The sequence below is a fragment of the Eschrichtius robustus genome, chromosome 10 (assembly GCF_028021215.1).
Source record: "Eschrichtius robustus isolate mEscRob2 chromosome 10, mEscRob2.pri, whole genome shotgun sequence".
Lineage (NCBI taxonomy): Eukaryota > Metazoa > Chordata > Mammalia > Artiodactyla > Eschrichtiidae > Eschrichtius > Eschrichtius robustus.
In genome coordinates this window covers 92,733,861-92,752,478 of record NC_090833.1, presented here as the reverse complement: position 1 = coordinate 92,752,478, position 18,618 = coordinate 92,733,861, and the positions used below count along the sequence as shown (strand labels likewise).

General features: G+C 38.2%; 2 protein-coding genes and 1 long non-coding RNA gene across 8 annotated transcripts in view; 2 read left to right on the top strand and 1 right to left on the bottom strand.

Moving 5' to 3' along the window:
• The window catches only part of ASPN (asporin), a 36,908-nt gene extending 23,526 nt beyond the window's left edge, over positions 1-13,382 (bottom strand). For 2 of the 5 annotated variants that reach the window (XM_068553292.1, XM_068553293.1), the window contains exons 1-4: positions 13,111-13,381; positions 5,970-6,242; positions 2,700-2,812; positions 294-507 (exon numbers count right to left, since the gene is read on the bottom strand). In XM_068553292.1, coding sequence (XP_068409393.1) covers positions 294-507; positions 2,700-2,812; positions 5,970-6,213 — 571 coding nt within the window. In that variant the 5' untranslated portion in view covers positions 6,214-6,242; positions 13,111-13,381. Of the gene's footprint in view, positions 1-293; positions 508-2,699; positions 2,813-5,969; positions 6,243-9,554; positions 9,605-13,110 lie in introns of all 5 variants that reach the window. The other 3 variants (XM_068553290.1, XM_068553291.1, XM_068553289.1) reach the window with 3 other exon arrangements.
• Positions 1-18,618, top strand: part of CENPP (centromere protein P) — a 228,467-nt gene that overhangs the window by 127,010 nt on the left and 82,839 nt on the right. The gene's annotated exons all lie outside the window — the stretch shown is intronic.
• Positions 11,596-15,621, top strand: LOC137770550 (uncharacterized). Its single transcript, XR_011075189.1, has 3 exons — positions 11,596-11,729; positions 12,533-12,627; positions 15,535-15,621. It is a non-coding gene; the product is annotated as an uncharacterized lncRNA (long non-coding RNA).

Below are 18,618 nucleotides of genomic sequence, written 5' to 3'. Positions count from 1 at the left end.
TAACAGATTGTAACCAGTTAAGAGCAGTCAGAACACAGAAACCACACTAAGGGATTCTTGAGAGTGCAGAGTGCATGTGTATTTATATTGCAAAAGGTGTATTTCTTTAAGTGCTATAAATTTTGTTTGATACTTTCATTGATTTATGAATCGCTTATCTAGGTACAGCTTATTAGATTCAAAAAATTAATTTTGGAAATTATCAGTCCTAAAGTTGTTAATGATGATAAAGATCTCTACATCTGCATATTGCTTATAATTTTAAAATGTTCCATTTATTTGCAAAAACTTACCTAGCACATGTAAAGAATTCATTCCTTTGAATGTCTCCTTTTGTATTTTCTTAACTTTATTGTCATGAATTCTGAGTTCTGCTAACGATTTGGGAAGATTAAGTGGTATTTCACTTAGTTGATTGTGGGACAGATATAGCCTTCGCAACTTCTTTGTGGTTAGAAAGGCTTTGGGGTGAATCTTTGTTAGCTTGTTGTTGTTCAGAATCAAAGCCTAGATAAAGCATAGAAAGTTACACCATATCAGGAAGTGGATTTGATTTACCAGTATTCTACAGTGATTAGTCACTCATGGAAATCAATGCAAATTATGTCAGTCATATACTTTATTAACCATGTAAATAATTCTCCAGCCCAATCTAAGCTTAAAAAAAAAAAAAAATTTACTACTGAGTTGGAACAGTGCAAAGCTTTAACGATTGGTTTCACACCTTTGGTTTGTCTTTGAGTTGGTGACACGTGTTTAAGGCTCCCCTCTCCCATTTCTCTTCATGGAAGTGATGGATAGTATTATCTTTATCTTATCTTTTTTTTTTAATTAATTAATTTATTTATTTGGCTGCGTTGGGTCTTTGTTGCTGCGCGCGGGCTCTCTCTAGTTGCAGCGAGTGGGGGCTACTCTTAGTTGTGGTGCGTGGGCCTCCCATTGCGGTGGCCTCTCTTGCTGTGGAGCACGGGCTCTAGAGCACAGGCTTCAGTAGTTGTGGCTCGCGGCCTCCAGAGCGCAGGCTCAGTAGTTGTGGCACACAGGCTTAGTTGCTCCGCGGCATGTGGGATCTTCCCGGACCAGGGCTCGAACCCATGTCCCCTGTATTGGCAGGCGGGTTCTTAACCACTTGCCACCAGGGAAGCCCTCTTTATCTTATCTTAAAAGCTATTCACTATACAAAATTAACTTCAGTACACAACAAATACATTTTTGCATGATTTTATCTACTCTTAAAACCTCACCTCTGTGTTGTTTACTAATGTTTACCATTTTCCCCAGAATAGAGGCCTGTAAGAATAAACTCTTACAAAGTGCCCTCAGCATTCTGGCATATTTTAGACACTGGGAAAATGGTAGTAGTTTCTGGAGAATGACTCAACCTCTTCTCAGTTCTGTGACTATTTCTCAGTGCAACGTGGCAGCACTCTCCAGAGAAGACACAACCCCAGAGTGAAAGAGCTTAATGCAGCCTGAATCTTTGTTCCCCACAGCCAAGCCCTTTGCGACATGTTGAGTGTTCTGACTGCAGCCATCTTGATCTGCTGGGGTGCGGAACTTCAGAACCAAAACTGGGAAAATCCTTGGTAACCAGGGCTTGCCACTCACCTAGTAACTATTTTCAAAACGTGCCAGATTTTGCAGAAACAATTTTCAATGTTTCACAAGGGCAATGGCACTCCTAGGACTTTTTATTCCTCTCTGCTAATCTGGATCCTCTCGTTCTTTCAGGGAGCAGCTCTAGATTCTTTCCTTTTATGATTTTTGTCCCTGGTTCCATTCTACAACAATCTTCCCATTGTTTCCAGAATGACTTCATATACATACGCCTTTCTGGTGTTATTCACATTGTTGCTGTTTCACAGAAGAAATACAAATACTTCGGCAGTTAAACTCCCTTTACTTATTATGTTTACTGGTTTCACCATAGGCCCTTAGTGTCTCCTTTTTCTTACCTTCCTTTCAGACACATCACTACTTTTAACAATTTCAACTGAGATAGGTTAAGCCTAGAAGAATTTAAAATACATCTTGTTACCACTGGTAAAATATACTCCTTTCTGTGTGTGCCGCACACCCCATGTCTGTGACGGTGTGGAATCAGGCCCTCCCTCAAACCCAATTTCAAATAGAATTAGAAATTTTACCTGCTAAAATCTAGAGGCTCAAAATGCTAAATAGAAAAATAAGAATCTTTTAAATCTTAGAAAATTGAAATATTAATGAGTATAGTAAGGAAAAGTTCTTTTTCATCTTTAGAGATCTAGAAAAAAAAGCCATACAGGTATATTTAGTCAATTACGTTATATTGCACGTGCTGCTGTTAGAGCTTTGTGGGTTTGGGTACTGCTTTTCTTACATTGTACATTAATGAGTTCCTGAAAATAATCAGTTTTATTATTTTAGTGTATAATGACTATGATTACCTAAATAGAACCTAAATAGATCATAAGGACCACTTATATGAATTCTTAGCCCACTGCCTTTCCACCTGGCTGTTATTCAGTAAACATCAGTTGAATTAAATTATTAATTGAATTAAATCTATAATTTTTCATTAACTAGACCACTGCTGAATAAGAGGGATTTTGTCACTCATCATACACAGAAAAGTAAGACTTGTTTACGCAAACACAAATACAAGCAATCATTTTAGCAGTGACAGAGATTTTCACTTAAATATTTGCATATATTCTTACATAAAGTGAGATGAGTCCTTTAAAATCATTTTCTTTGATTTCCATAATTTTATTGTTTTGAAGGTCAACCATTCGGGTATCAAATGGAATGTTGCTTGGGACAGAGGACAAACCTGAGAAATAAACAAACACATTGCATATATGTTACATGCTAAAGATGAAATTGCTGATATGATAGAAATGTGCTTTTTTAAAAAATTCATGGTTACCATTAAGTAATAGATGACTTAACATGTAACAGATGACAAAAACATTGTTCTTTGGAAAGGCCTAAAGATCTTATCAAGTAACTTTATTTTTACAAGATGTCTAGCTGGTTCTAGCTATCACCATTCAGTCTGCTGCAAGGTGACATTAAATGGAGCTAAGTTGGGGGGTTCTAATATGACTACAAGGAGGAGACCTACGGCTGAGGCACAGCTTCTGCTGATGCACTTTTGACTAAAGAATATTAACATTCTTTGCAGATTTTCAGGCAGTTGTAGTGCTAAATTGGAGCCTGTGGGTTTTGATCATTTTAAGAAGCATCAACATGTAGAAAGTTGTGCTTAGAAAATAGATAAATTATTTTCGTGTACACTATCAAAAACTTTACTACCCATTTCCTTTAATAATGAGCTCCTCTAATTAGTCCTAAATTATTTGATTTATGAAAACTTATTCATCCATAACATATCATTAACATCTAGGCGTGTAGTATACCTTTACTGAATTTATCACCCACAGCCTTAGCTCTTTTCGAGCTGTGTACTCTAGTAATAGCTTTCTTTTCTTTCATCTCAGCAGCTGCATCTTCCTTTTTGTGCAGGTACTCAGTAAATGTTAATTACATTATTTAAAGACTTAAATGTGTTTTTCCTCTCTTAAAGAAGCAGAAAATTGCCAGGAGCTGTATGTGGCGCATTTCTTCCTTACTTTCCTTGCTTTCCCTAAATGGCTGAACATGTGCACCTCTGATTGTTGTCAGACATTCCATATGGTATTTATGCTTGACGAGCATGGGGCCTTCTTGGTTTTCCCCAACATTTTATTTTTGAAATGTTCAAGCATACAGAAAAGTTTAAAGAATTTTACAGTGAAAACTCATATTCCTTTTTCTCCCATCAACATTTTACTATACTGTACTTACTGTCCATCCGTCAATTTATCTTTCTTATGTATTTTAAAGTGAGATTCAGATATTACTACACTTTTAGTGGAGCCATCCTTACTCCTGAAGAGTAGTATTATATTTAATAACCCCAAATTGAAGAATTCAATATTGAAATACTGTGAATATCAACATTCTACTTGACAGCCCTCAATACTTTGCCCTTTATACTTTAAAATTGACAATTCTTTTAAGAAGTTTGACATAGATGGAAAGGGGGGAAAGGGGGTAACTTGATGGGTTACCAAGGTAACAGCAGTTTTGTTAGGAGATTACTTTGGTTTTAGAAAATGAAGTGGAAGGTCTTATAGGAAGGTAGAGGTTCTGCAGACAGGATCTAGTAACATAAACTTTGACAAACCTTCCCCTACACTACCCCTGATGAATTTAGAAGCTCTGAAAAAAATTTCCTTTCCTGCGGGAAAAAGATTGTTAAGTGTCCTTTTCATCTTCAGTTGTCATGGGGGACCATTATATGCTGCTAACAGTGCTGTGTCCTTTTAAAGGTATGTGTCATACTATTACAGATATTCTTGGGTGAATTTTATTTAGATTTTTTTCAAAGCTAAATATTCAAGAGACCATGTAAGTAAAACACTATTTGCAACCAACTGTCTGTCATGAGGCAGTTTGGTTTTTCTCAGTTCTTTGATGACAGTCACATACTGGAGCAGAGCTATGCAGTGTTTCCTTCAAGGTCTTTAAGTTGAAGTAGATGACTTTGTGCTGGAGTGAACACAAGGATGGTGTGTGCTAAAGGTGAACATCTCCTTAGTCAAAGTCTTACCCAGAACCAACCCAGTTTACATCCAGCAGTATCAAAGTAGATACATAACATTTTTATCCTGATCTTTGTTTAGCAAAGTGTTTTCTCAGGCTTCAACTCTACAAATTGATAGTGAAGTTTTTTCCTGCCTGGGATGCAGCTTAAAAACGACAGTACCAAAAGAAAAAAAAAAAAAGACCTTCCGATACTCCCTAATCTAACCTTTTCTCACACCAAGGTCTGTTTCAGCTTCTATATTTCTCCTTCCTGCCACTCTTCCCACAGTCATTCTTGCCTGTGCTTCCAGACCAGCAAACGTTGTTTGCATCTTGTCATTTCTTTCTCACAAGAATGCCAAAGGTAAAGCTTAAAACCCATTTTTTCCTGGCCTGTATATTCCATTAAGACTTTACCAGCGATTCTAGCTCATAATAATATCCTCTTTTTTGGATGTTTTTTGTTCACCTTTCTCATTATGTCCCATAATAACACACTTTTTTAAAGTCTCTGGAGTTCACTGTTACAAGCTTTGACTATTGCCACGAATGCTGTGGCAGTAGGAAATGAATCTAAAGCTTTCAGAGGCACTGTCTGCTCATATGCACTCTGGAAGTGGCCTTAATGGGCCTCCAGGTCCAGAATGGGAGGTGCGTGCCATACTTTTGGTTTCCCACCCACAGTGGGTCAGGTCTGAGCCATCTCCTCTTTTGCAAATAGCTGAGTACAACAATTCTTGATGTGCATTCCTGTTACACCTCTCCCTGAGTATGCCCTTCTATTTGAGAGCACCTTCATTAGAAGTATTAAAAGAATAAAATACTCAGCAGAGAATTACACATTTTTAAGAGACTTTAGAAAGTGGTTTTTAGTTCAACCATTTATTTTCTAGATAGTTTTAAACCCAAACCATTCAAAACAAATAGAGTATTTTCTTTAAAATGTCTAGATTAGAGATGTCACAAACTCTATAACCTATTTATTGTTCTGGATGGGCAACTTATTTTGTTATGGTAGAATTTTGCTAGGAAGCACAGTTTCAACCAGCTGACACTCTATAAGATGAAACCACAGTGACATCCATTCTCTCTAAAGGAAATTAAAATGAAATACTGATTCAAATTTGGGAAGAGAAGGAAATGTTCTGTATATGAAATTTCCATTGTTTTCCTCTGATTTTCTGGATTTTAAAAATAAGTTTGGATGTACTTTGGGGTTTGTTATACTTTTCAAAAATTTAAATGAAAAATTCCTTTACAATCAGCTGATTTTTGAAATTTCAGTGAGGTCTTTCCCTATTCTTTAAATTTTGTCAAAACGACATTATTCTACAAAACAAGTTGACGTGTGTCCTTACCTAGATCAGAACAGTGTACAACTCTCGAGTAGCACTGGCATCCAAACGGACATGTTGGAAACAGATCGAATGGGAAGAAGGGGTTAATTGGCTCTCTTGTTGGAAAAAGAGAGTTGTCAGCATCACCATCACCTTCGTCTTCCATGTCCTTCAGCATCATATTCTTCAGTGTCAGGTACGAAGGGTGAAGTAAGGGTTTGGCAGAGCACAAAGTCAAGAACACTAGCAGCACATACTCCTTCATGTTGTCCTGTGTAGGGGACTAATCTAGAACTAAGTAGACATTGAGGATTAAGTTAAAGTTTAAATAAATACAGTTCCTGCTGCTGTACATTTCTCAGAGCTGGCAAGAGTACACTGAAATGGCATTCTAATTTATTACTAGTGTGAGAGTAAGTTTATTAGAAGTTTTTGGAAAGCAGTTCAGCAATATGCATTGGAAGCTTTATAAATATCTTTATTTTTCATCTAGCGGTTCTACTTTTGGCATCTAGTCTCAGGAAACAATTCTAATGTGCATAAAGGTGTTCATCAGAGAATTATATATAATAGCAAAAAAATTAAAGATAATACTAATAGTTAAAGAGAAATAGTAAAATAAAATAGGGTTTATTTATTCCATGAAATACCTTGGAACCCACAAAATGTTTGCAAAGATATTTAAAAATATGAAAAACTGTTTTTTGAAATAAAAGAAAATATAAAAAAGCTATACATAGTATACTTACAAACACACACACACACAAAACCTGGCACAAATATACCTAATTGATGATAATATTTGGATGGTAGAGTCATGAATTACTTGTATCTTTTTTTTTCTTTAATTTCTATACTGAGCAATAAGAACTACATTTATACTTAGTAAACTAATAAATGTTTTTAAAAACAAAAACAGATTATCATACCTGACTATTTATTCCTAAAATCCTTCCATTGCCTTAATATCTATGTCACTTTTAAAGTAAAATCCTTCATGTCCACTTAGTACGTCTGGAAGTTTTCTTTAACTTCTCTCGCACCATCCTCCCCAGCCTCAATCTCAGAGTTGGTTACTTTTTCCACAGTGTTATTGGATTTCTTCCTTCCAATCTGTTCCATTATCTAATACTTGATCCAAAGCATCTGAGGTCCAGGCTATTCTTTCTTACTCATCTTTCCACTGAGTTCCTTTTGTTTAGTTTTTTTGCAGGGGGAGGGCAGGGGGTGCTTTCAGTTGTATTTTTTAAAGCCCACACAAAACTGGAATGTACGAGTGAGAACCTTCTGAGAATAGATTTGTTGTCATCTGATGGTGGATATTCCCACAGGTATGTTTACATATCATGGTTTCTTAACCATCAACTGTGAAACATACATTCTTCGTAATTTTCAAAAATTAAAAGCATTATGATATCATCTAAAACAGACTTATGCCTGTCTTCTCTTTGGGGCATGCAGTTAGCTTCACATAATGCCCATTGGTGAGGCTGTATCCTGGCAGGAGGGAGTCCACACCCAGCCAGGTCATCCAGCAGTGTAGCTGTCCTGCTATGCCTAAGCACCAGATAGCACCTTAGCCACAGAGGGCTTCTAGAGTCAGTCAGAATTGGTCCAGCCTCAGTAAGACCTGGCTCTCCAAATCCTTGAATTATGCCAGCTTCTTACAATTTTCTAGAACCCAGAAATCAGCTTTAATATCTCTCCACAGCCTTGCTTTTTTTTGGACTTAAGAATCAGAAATGAATTAACTAACTTAATTAAAATATTCATTTATATATCTTTTAATCATCAGAGAAAGGTTTTTTAAAAAACCCTACTGTCATCAGTGATTAACCTGATAACTAACATTATTTAACTCTTAGAAATCTATATGGCAACAAGTACATTTTGCCCACTGGGTGGCTGGACATGACCAGCCTTATCAGGTTTCCCTATGAGAACTCACACTCAATTGTGCTAGGAAAGGGGAGATTACAGGACACAGAACAGCAAAAGCTTTTTATATTTTTATAATCTTATTCTGAATCCCACTTCAGAACCAGTTCTGTCCTTCCATCTCTACACTGCCTTGTGGAATTGTCAATTCAGTTTATTCTAGATACGTCTCTCACATTAGCCAGGAGGCCTGAGAGGTGCAAAGAGCTTCAGTGGCTTCCCCAAGGCCACATAACCAAATTGAACTGGAAATTGAGTTAGAGCTCATGTGTCCCAACCCATTCTTTGCATCTTCTACTGCAACCCACAAAGGAGCACTCTCTTTTATCTTCTTTTATCTAGTGGCCTCTGTCATCTCCTCCTTTCCAGCCAGTCCACACGTTGCTGTCCTGTATACATCTGTACATAAAGGAGTGCACTCACAGCTTTCGGAGGGTGGAAGTGGGAGTGGTTGTGTGGTCAGATTTGTATGGTACAGAGAGAGATTGTGCTGGCAGCTCAAGGGCCAGCAGCTTCTGTCAGCCGGCCCTGGGGACAGGCAGGTTACTGTTCCAGTCACTCTGGAATCCTGGCACAGGCACCTGGTTTTGGTCAACTAGGCTTCATTTGCAGCATCACTTTGGCACATCATTTCTGCTTCTTAGCTGCCTGCCTAACTATGCTCCATTATGTTTCTTGACCATAGGCTTCTTTGTGGTTCCTGGCTCCTTAATGCTTGGTGCCCTGCCTTGCCTTGACTTCCACAATTCTCATTCTTGAGCTAACTTAGCTCTTGGTCCTTAGCAAAACCAAAGCTTGTCTCTGGTACCAATTTATTCTTTAAGATTGTTCTGCATCGCAGCTCTGTCTTCTAGGTCCATAGCTGCCCCTGACCTTATTTGACCTTGGTAGAGAAGTTAGTGAATTAAATGTCATTTGAGGTCATGTCTCTGGCTTTCTTTGAGGTTGCTGGAGTTTTTCATTGGGCATTTATCAAGTACCCACTGTGTACCAGGCACAGGGTTAGGATACATAATCCATGAAGTAGAACATGTTTGGATGTTCAATGGACATGCTTCTCCCTATCCACTTCTCCCACGCTTCCTTGCTCAAAAAACAACCACAGCTCCTAATCCACTACTCTCAGGTAAGTGTGGGATTGTTGTAAAAGTTAATACTTGAATGTTAGGTACGCTAATAGGAAAACTAAAAAATAAATGCTCAAGTTAGTAAATAGAACTAAACTGTGGGTGGTCAGTGCTGGCTGTGTACACTGTGGCTCTAACATTTTGGAAGAATCTCCAGATGTGTGGTCCCCAGACTCTGAAAATAAAATTCTTCACCATAAGTTTGTGTACTCCTCATAAATCTCAGTTTACTATTTGAGACCAATAGAAATAAAGACATCTATAAAATATACATACACTAAAAAAAGGTTGAAATAGAATACCGAAATCTAATAAGAGGGGTAGTGGGCTTATGAGTGAAGGATTATTTTGTCTATGGTGCATATTTTTAAAATTATTATTTTGCTTTTTAAATATTTTAAATAGCAATCTGCAAGAAAATTGTCTTTGCTCTGGTCCTCCATATACTTTTGCCTTTTCTTAACACTTCTAGAAACATTAGACAGTACAATTAAAGGTTTCCCATACACTGCCCCCTCAAAATTCAACCAACAGTGCCTACCTTCAAAATAGTCTGGAGCCACAATTTTTTGAGGGCTAGCACCATTTACTCTGGTCCATGGGAGATAAAAGAGTTTTAATAAAAAGTTATTTTTGAGTTGGTTCGTTGTTTGAGTTTCATTATTTTTATAGAAACTTAGAGATAAATAGGCTGTAGCTTCCCTGTCTAGACCAGAAAAATCTATGTAATGCATAATATACGAGAAATATAGACCTAAGAAAACTGTAAAACTTTAAAAAATACATATAGCAAGAGGAATATGTTAGAGATCCAAAGTGGGAAGCCAGGATGCAATGTCTTGGCTTTCCCTGTAGCCTGGCAGCAGGGCCAGGGATTTGCCTTCACTCCTGCAAACCCCATTTCCTGCTGCAGTCATGTTGCCCTATGATGTAGGAGAGCCCTGGAGCGGGGTGCAGGCTGGGATGAGGGGGAGCAGAGCATTTGTGACAGACTTAGAGGGACACTGGTATGAGGAGCAGAGCTGGGAGGAGACACGGAAGACCAGTGCTCAGGTGAAAGAGAGGAAGAAAGCCAAGCATGAGGGAGGGGGCTTATTTCTCTTACATGTCCCCTCCCAAAGGGCTGCTGGTCAGCCTACCTGTGGGGTCAGGAGGAGCTTCAGCCAGTGTCCCTCCCTTCCTGTCTCTCCTTTCTTACACTGATAAGCTACATGAGTTCATCCCTGCCTTAGATAAGATGGCGACTCTGGCCTGCTATGTTAGGCAGTGGCTTGTCTGTGGTAGTTGGGAAGCTTTCCAGTTGCTGGCTGGTGGGGGCAGCCACCAGTCATGCCCTCCTGGACCCTTCCCTGGTGAGTGAGAGAGGAGACATGTGGAAGCAGGAAATGTCATTTAGTTGAAACTCCCTCCCAGTGTTGAAGTTTCCTCCAGAACATTGTGGACCAGGTGGTGTGTCTGCTCTCTGATTGCATGACTCCAGTGAGAGGACTCTGGGAGCACACCTCCTCAAGAGGCATCCAGTTCCACTGCTGTCCATTTGTGGTTGACAGGAAATTCTTTATATTGAGACCAAAAATGCCTTCTGTCATATTCTTCTCTCTGTGCTACTTCTGTCTTCTGTTAGTTATATGAAATTAACCTGATCTTTTTGCATTCTCTTATCCTGTTTACTTGAAAAGAGAAGTCATGAGAACCTTGATTCCATGAGGAATTAACCATTTATTCCCTTCATTTGAGATGGCAAAGCCTTGATAAAAAAAAACAGGTGATTATAGACCCCAAACCTTGCCCTATTCTAGTTAAGCAGTTTTTTATCAGTAGAAAAATATTGGAATGTCCAAGAGGGAACACTAAATAGCAGTGTTTTTCCCCATTATTCAGAGAGTGTAGGGAATATTGTTTCTCATTTAAATGATGACTCTTAGTTGTTTGTCTTATTTTTAAATTTTGAGTTTATTAATATGGCTCAAGCTCTTATTCGTTTAGTTTTGGCAGTATTTAGATTATGTTATTTTTAAAACCTTTAAAAATGTTTATGTCTTGTTCTCAAGAAAGCTCAGTATTTCCCTGATTTAGATGTTTTGCCAGAGTTTCTTACTCATGGAAAACTTTGAATTTTGGTTTCAAGTTTCTCTTACTCTGAATAATATTTGAAATATTATTTCAGTGCTACTGCTGTTATTACTAAGCCATGGCACATTAGAGCCAGGAGAGGCCTTTGAGACTTTGCTACCATGCCCTCTTTTATAGCAGAAGAAGCCGAAGCTGGCCTCCTCACTGCTGCATTGTCCACCCTTCTGCTTGGCCTCCTCTAAATGGGTCTTATTCCCACAGTGACTTCCAGACAGTAACCAGACTCTCCTCGGAGAGGATGGGGTGAGAGGCTTGGCCACGTTCTCAGGACTGGAAGTGTAGCTTGAGAAGTGTCTTTCTGAACTTAAATAAGCTCCTATTTTCTGCTTAAATGTTCCACAAACTTGAATGGAAAATTTGTCTAAGTGCAATGGTATTTCCTCTCAGACACTATTATTAGGAAAATAAGTCACTGTGCTTTTAAATCCTATGCTTAAAGTTCTGCTTGGCTGAAATTCCTCTCGATTCACAAGTACCAATAATAGTTTTCAGTATATAAATGTGATATAACATGCTCTGTATTCGCAGAAGGAATCCGGACTAAATTCAGGTGTAGTCAAGGCGCAGCCTTGTAAATGGACAAGTAAGTTAAACTTTGGAAACTTATTCACAGTACCTTTTTGTCATGGAAACTGATACTTTTAAAGCCTATGATTTCCTTAAAGAAATACTTAACTTTCCCTTGAAAGTATAAATAGCAGCTGATTGAAGAACTTGCTGGCTGCTTTTCCTTTTATATGTTTTGTCCTTCATCAGTTTTTCAATGCATCTAGCAACCTAGCTACTGTCTTTAAAACAAAAAACTCCTACCTCTTCATTTTTCTGTTGTTTCCTATGCTTCCTTAAAACTTGTGCTTGTAAAGTTAATCTCTTTCATCTCAAACTTCAGATCAGATATCTGAATATTCTTTTTTAATTAAGTAGTTGTAACAGAAGACTGCATATCCTCAATTCTTTCCACCACTACCCTATATGGCTAAATACTAAAAACATCAATATGCTTTTACACGTGTGTGGGCTTATGATTTTTTTTTTAAACAACTCGATTCTTGGTGGGATTTTTAACTTATTTTTAGAGAGCTATAGACCCCCTCAGATTCTTTGTGACTTAATCCTATATACCATGTGGCTACTGTTTATGGCTGCCACACCTCCAAATAGGTTAACAAGAAAGAATGCTGTGTTGTATTAGATTACGAGGGAGTAGAATATCAAATACATTGTTTAATTTTTTAAAATCTCATATTAAATGAAAAATTTACTTTGGGAGGGGACAAAGGAAGTCTTTGTTTTACATTCTGACTGTATTTTGTGAAAAGAAGTTTCTAGTCTTTCACATTGAATACAGGGCTAATTAAACTATTGCTGATAAATATTCTTTCTTAGAGTTATATGGATCTCCATTTTAACTGTCCAGTGTCATTTCATTACATAAGAATAAGGAAGACATTTATCAAGGCAAAATATGAATATTCAAATATGTAAGTAAAAACATTTGAATAACTCGTATATTTTTAAAATACCTTAGAAAATATCATAGTTTCACATTTTGAAAATTTTTTTTACTGTTTTCACTTAATGTATTTGTAATATCCCCAAACTTTCTTATCATTCATTATTAAGGTAATGTTATTTTCTTAAAAGAACATATTCACAAGATATTTGTTTAAATGATTTTAAAAATCAATCATGTTAACTTTTATGGTAAAGTATAATGACAGGTTATCATTTAGCTATTTAAAAAAGTCGCAATTATGTTGAAAGTAAATCCATTATATGTAAAACATAAAAGCTAGAGTAATTTTAGATATGTATTTAAGTGCTATTTTTTAAGAAATTATACAGATAAACTTTAAACTATATTGTATAATTTACAAGCATTTATGTTAATAACATTAATGTCCCCTTAGTATTGACTAAAACAATTGTACACTAGTACATGAAAAAAAGACATGAAAACATACCTTGTAAGAAGAGAGTAAGTTCTCTTGAAAGTAGAATTTTCCACCATGTACTACTTATCTATAACGTAAATGTTCTCAGCTACTATTTAAGAAGAAAATATGAGAAGGTATTACATTTAAAAGAAAAACACCCTTCTGCAGAGCCTGGTGTGGCTGCACCCTGGGTGACACTGGAATAAGCTGCTTCCACAGATTAGCCCATGTTAGTACTGAGAAGCGAGATTAAAACTTGTTACTGCTCATATGTTTTCCATCACTGTTTGTATCGTAGCCAAGACTTCTAGCTAAACTCTAGACGTCTACTGGAAGATTCTGAAGAAAAAAAAAGAGAGAGTTTAATAATTCATGGCAACTGGCCATTGAAAATGCAGTCAAAGTCATTCAACAAATACCTGATTTGAAAAAAAGACTTTATGAAATTCTTAAATGAATGAATACTTATAAGTTACAAATTTAAAAATCACTCACTCTATATAGACTAACAAAATATTTACCAGTTTTAGGAAGGAGTACTAAAAGAGTACATTATTGAAATGTAAACCCAATCTCCAGATGTATGTAAGAAAGGAGCCATGCTGTTAATTTTCTTCTGATGACTGAAGCTGTTACATCAAGCATACATCTCAGGAATTTCTTTAAAAGCTTTTAGCCCTGCCACAGGCATGTCAGGGGAACTGCAGACCAGGCCCTATATAATGCTTCTGGCCCCAGCCTATATGCTGTGATACAGACATTGATGCAAGGATACAGGTGAAGCCTGCTTGGACTTTCACTTTTCAAGAGAATATCACCTATGACCACATAGCATTTAGGGAGGACATGGGAGCAGGAAGACAACATTCACAATTAGGCCTGAGAGAATGCCCAATTCCCACATCAATTAAGACATCATCCTTCAAGAGGACATTTTTCTAAGTCTGGGTACCTAAGTACTAGGTAACGCCAAACTAACATCTTCATGACGTGCAGATTTGGGGGGCAGCCTGTTTGCAAAGAGTGTTTCCAGTAGTTTAGCAGAGTCTGGTCTCTCCTGCCACAAAGAATCTGACTGTCATTTGTTCCTGATTCCCAGAGAAATGGCACATGTGGAAGCAGGCCATAGAAAAAGTACTGTACCTCCAAGTGTGCAGGACACCCAGCCCCCACTTAAATAAAATATACTTCTGTGGCCCTCACATCAGACAGTCCTGTATACTGGCCTCTGCAGATCTTTAGGCCTGCTCTGGGTGCAGCATCTGAGGTTTGGCAGGCCTCCTGTTTGGTTATAATGCTCATGTTCCCATTTATTCAGCTATGTTTAGTTCAAAACATTTGTCTGTTACCTTGATGAATTGGGACATCGTGAGTGTTGAACTGGATTTTATTAACCTGAGCTCCATCAAAGCAGTGGCCATAAATGGGAAGCTCCTTGGGCAAAAATCTGTGTCCTTCACAGTGTTTTGTTTTTTTAACCTTTAACTGAAGTATACATTACAAAAAAATAAACATTGTAATGGTACAGCTCAATTAATTTTCACAAACACCTGATCCAGAAATCCCAGCACTCCCAGACCCCTCAGAATCACTCTCTCTTCAGAGGAGGCCGCTGTCTGACTTCAAAAACCATAGCTTTCTGAACTTTATATATACAGTGCATTCTCTTCTGAGTCTGGCTTTCTTCATTCAGCGTTATGTTTTAGAGATCCATCCAGGTCATTGTGGTTAGCAATAGTTTGTTCATTCTCATTATAAGCATACCTTCTTGTATTGCGCTTCACTTTATTGCATTTCACAGATACTGTGTTTTTTTACAAACTGAAGGTTTGTGGCAACCCTGTGTCGAGCAAATCTATTGGTGCCATTTTTCCAACAGCATTTGCTCACTTCATGTCTCTGTGTCACATTTTGGTAATTTGCAATATTTCAGACTTTTCCTTTGTTATTATATTTGTTATGGTGATCTACGATCAGTGGTCTTTACAACTTGCAGAAGGCTCAGACGATGGTTAGCATTTTTTAGCGATAAAATCTTTTTAATTAAGTTTTGTTCTTTTTTTTTAAGACAGAATGATATTACACACTTAATAGATCACAGTATAGTGCACTGGGAAACCCATAAGTTCGTGTAACTTTATTGAAATATTTACTTTATCACAGTGGTCTGGAACAAAATCTGCAATATCTCCAAGGTATACCTATATTATATGACATTCTTCTGTATGAATATGCCAGAAATTATATATTTTATATGTATATACATATATATATACATTCATTCAGCTGGGTTCATTTCCATTTGGAGTGTAGCTATGAACTTTTAAGCATTCCTTGATCTGTCATTTGAGGCTCATGTGTATGTGTTTTTGTCAGGTAGAATTGCTCTATATTTAAAAATGTGGGGCTTCCCTTGTGGCACAGTGGTTAAGAATATGCCTGCCAATGCAGGGGACACGGGTTCGAGCCCTGGTCCGGGAAGATCCCACATGCTGTGGAGCAACTGAGCCCATGCACCACAACTACTGAGCCTGTGCTCTAGAGCCCGTGAGCCACAACTACTGAGCCCACGTGCTGCAACTACTAAAGCCCACGCACCTAGAGCCTGTGCTCTGCAACAAGAGAAGGCACCTCAATGAGAAGACCGTGCACCGCAACAAAGAGTAGCCCCCGCTTGCTGCAACTAGAGAAAGCCCACACGCAGGAATGAAGACCCAACGCACCCAAAAAAATAAATAAATTAAATAAATATTTAAAAAAAAATTATGAAGTTTCAACTTCTCTTGATAAGTAAAGCCTTGCCACTGGGTGGCTCCTGTTTTTGCATGGCAACACTTGGCTGGGGCTGAGTGGCAGCTCCTCCTCTCAGTGGGATGTGTGCCTCCCACTCTCTACCTTTGCCTGTGCTCACACAGTGTTCCTCTCCCATGTCACTCTCCCAGCCTCTCCTCACCTCTCCTCTCAGTCATGGCATCTGCCCCGCCACCATCCGTCTAGGCAGGGTTCTGCCACCTTGTCTAGAGAGCTGGGAGGCACTTCCTGTGAGATTGTTTTTCTAAAGATGTGTTGCAGCCTCTCTCCTCTCCTCACTTGTGAGCCCTGAGCTTGTCTTCCTCCAGCATGTTGCTGTGATCTTTAGTCAGAAGGCTTAGGGAAAGAAATGGGCCCTGGAGTATAATGCAGGTGGTCTTTTTGGCTTACTCACCCTATTCTGCTGACATTGTGACTAGAGGTACAGCCCAGGGCCCAAAACTTCTCCCACAGTCTTGGAGCTGCAGGTGGGAAGCTTTACCTCACAACTGCAGAGATAGCCCAGCGTGCACAAACACACCATTTGGATATAAACGGGAGTTTTTTCTCCACACCTTTGCAGGTTGTCATTCCAGACACATCAGTGTACCTCCTCTTCCCTAGAGTATTGTGAGGAAAAAAATCTTCCTTTTATGGTTCCTATAAGGGTCCTATGAAGGGGACCTAATTCTTTTCTACATGTTTGTTTTTTATTGTTTGGGTTTTGCCTCACTGGGGCTTGGTCTAAATACTGGAGAATTAGTGTTACTATATCAAACAGTGTATTTGGGAATCATGAATAATCTGCACATTATTATGTTTTAAACAAGATAAGTTTCAAAATTAGAAAAGTAATATTTGCTCTACTGACATTTTATGAACAGAAACATTGATCGCATAGAAGGAACATCAACACAAATTTCTTGCATGGCCCAATATATTCCAATCATGATGAAAATAAAAATAAATTGCTTAAGCCAAGCTTGCATATAATTTTTAAGACCCTTTCCTGACCTGCTAATGTAGAAATGGAGAACAATGGTCAAAGCCCAAACAAATGAGAACTGGAAAGGACCTTAAAAATCATCTCACGCAAATTAAAACTCCAATGGGTGAGGAGTAGGGGTGACTGTGGTCACATGAGACACCTTCCCAAGCTCAAGTATCACTAGGACGATTGAGTTTTATGATGTTTGTCAGCTGGTATCTGGTGCTTCCTCCCCTGTTTACCTTAACCTTCTGAGTACATTGGAATGGATTGTGTAATAGTCTCTCATAGTAGAAATTACAAGGAAAATTTTGTCCATCCGTTTATTCAAAGAACGGTGTTAAGTGCCATGAAGAAAAGCAAAATGGGACGGGGGATTGTCAGGGAAACCCTGAGGGAATGAGGAGATGTGCCTTCCAAATACCTAGTTTAAGAATGTTCTAGACCATCAAATCCCAGGGTGTAAATAATGTATGCTCTTTATGCATAACAGAGGTTGTATATAGTAGGCATTCACAAAGACTTCTGAAAGAAGTGAATTCATGGGTTTGATATGATTTTATGGGTTGTTTTGAATGTTCAAGCATCCTTCATGGTGGACTAGGCTCTGTGATTTATAATGAGAATTGACTTATGACAGTAGATCATGACCCATGGGCAGTATTCAGCCCACAGATATGGTTTGTTTGGAGCATATGGTATTTTTAAAAACCAGGAAATTTTATATCAAAGTCTAAATTTACCATATCTTAAAAACTCAGTTTGACAAAGCCGGCCCTGAATTCCTGTGCAGTTCTAGCAATTGGCTGAGCTCATGGCAACAGCCTTCTTCAGATGGGCTTCTGGTCCCTGGTTCTCAGCTCCCATTCTTCTATACCCTGTGCTGGTAAGGACTTGCTTCTGCAACTTGCAGGCTGAGCGCCTGTCATCATCCCGTTGGATGTTTTGCTCTGAAGATGAATTAATGCCATAAATTGTCATTTAAAATGAATTGAGTTGAATTTATAAAAATGTAGGTATCAAATATTTTTAAGTAATGCCTCAAAGGTCAGTTTGCTTTCAGGAATGGGTGCAAGTAATGGTTTTGTTTTAAATAAATTTCCAGGCTCTTTCAACTGAGAAGACCTAAAAGCAGTGAGCGCATCTAACTTCCAGATCTGTGTTTCTAAGGGCCGTTTTTCATTAGAAGGAGCAAGGCCCCTGAGAAAAATGTCAAGTAATAGATCAGGGCCAGGGAATCTGTAAAGTGTGCCTGAAACATTTCATCATACCAGCAGGCACAAAAGCACTCAGAGATTACTGCGGACTGTGAACAGAACATAGAAGCTAGGTGAAGGCACAGTTTGAATACCTCAAATAAGAATGGCAATGGATTATAACACATCAAATGCAAAATCCTTTTTATAACAGAGGGAAGAGGGTCAAAAGGGTCATAGCTTTTTCTGTAGAGGAATGCCAACTAATGAATACAGAAGGAATCACAGAGTTAGAAAATCACCACTGTGAAACCTCCAGCATAGTCACTGATTTAGGCAAAGATGGGACCTAAAACCACTAAGTGAAAGGTTATTGGATGGCAAGATATTCACACAGACCTAAAGTCTTACCTTGCAGGATATTTCTTTATTACAAGGAGATGAAGACACTACCTTAACCAATGTCTCAGCATCACCAATAACACGCCAGCCCGACATTTTGTGCCTCCTGATATGATACAAAAGGAAGTACATGACATCACCTATGTGGGATTCTTGGCA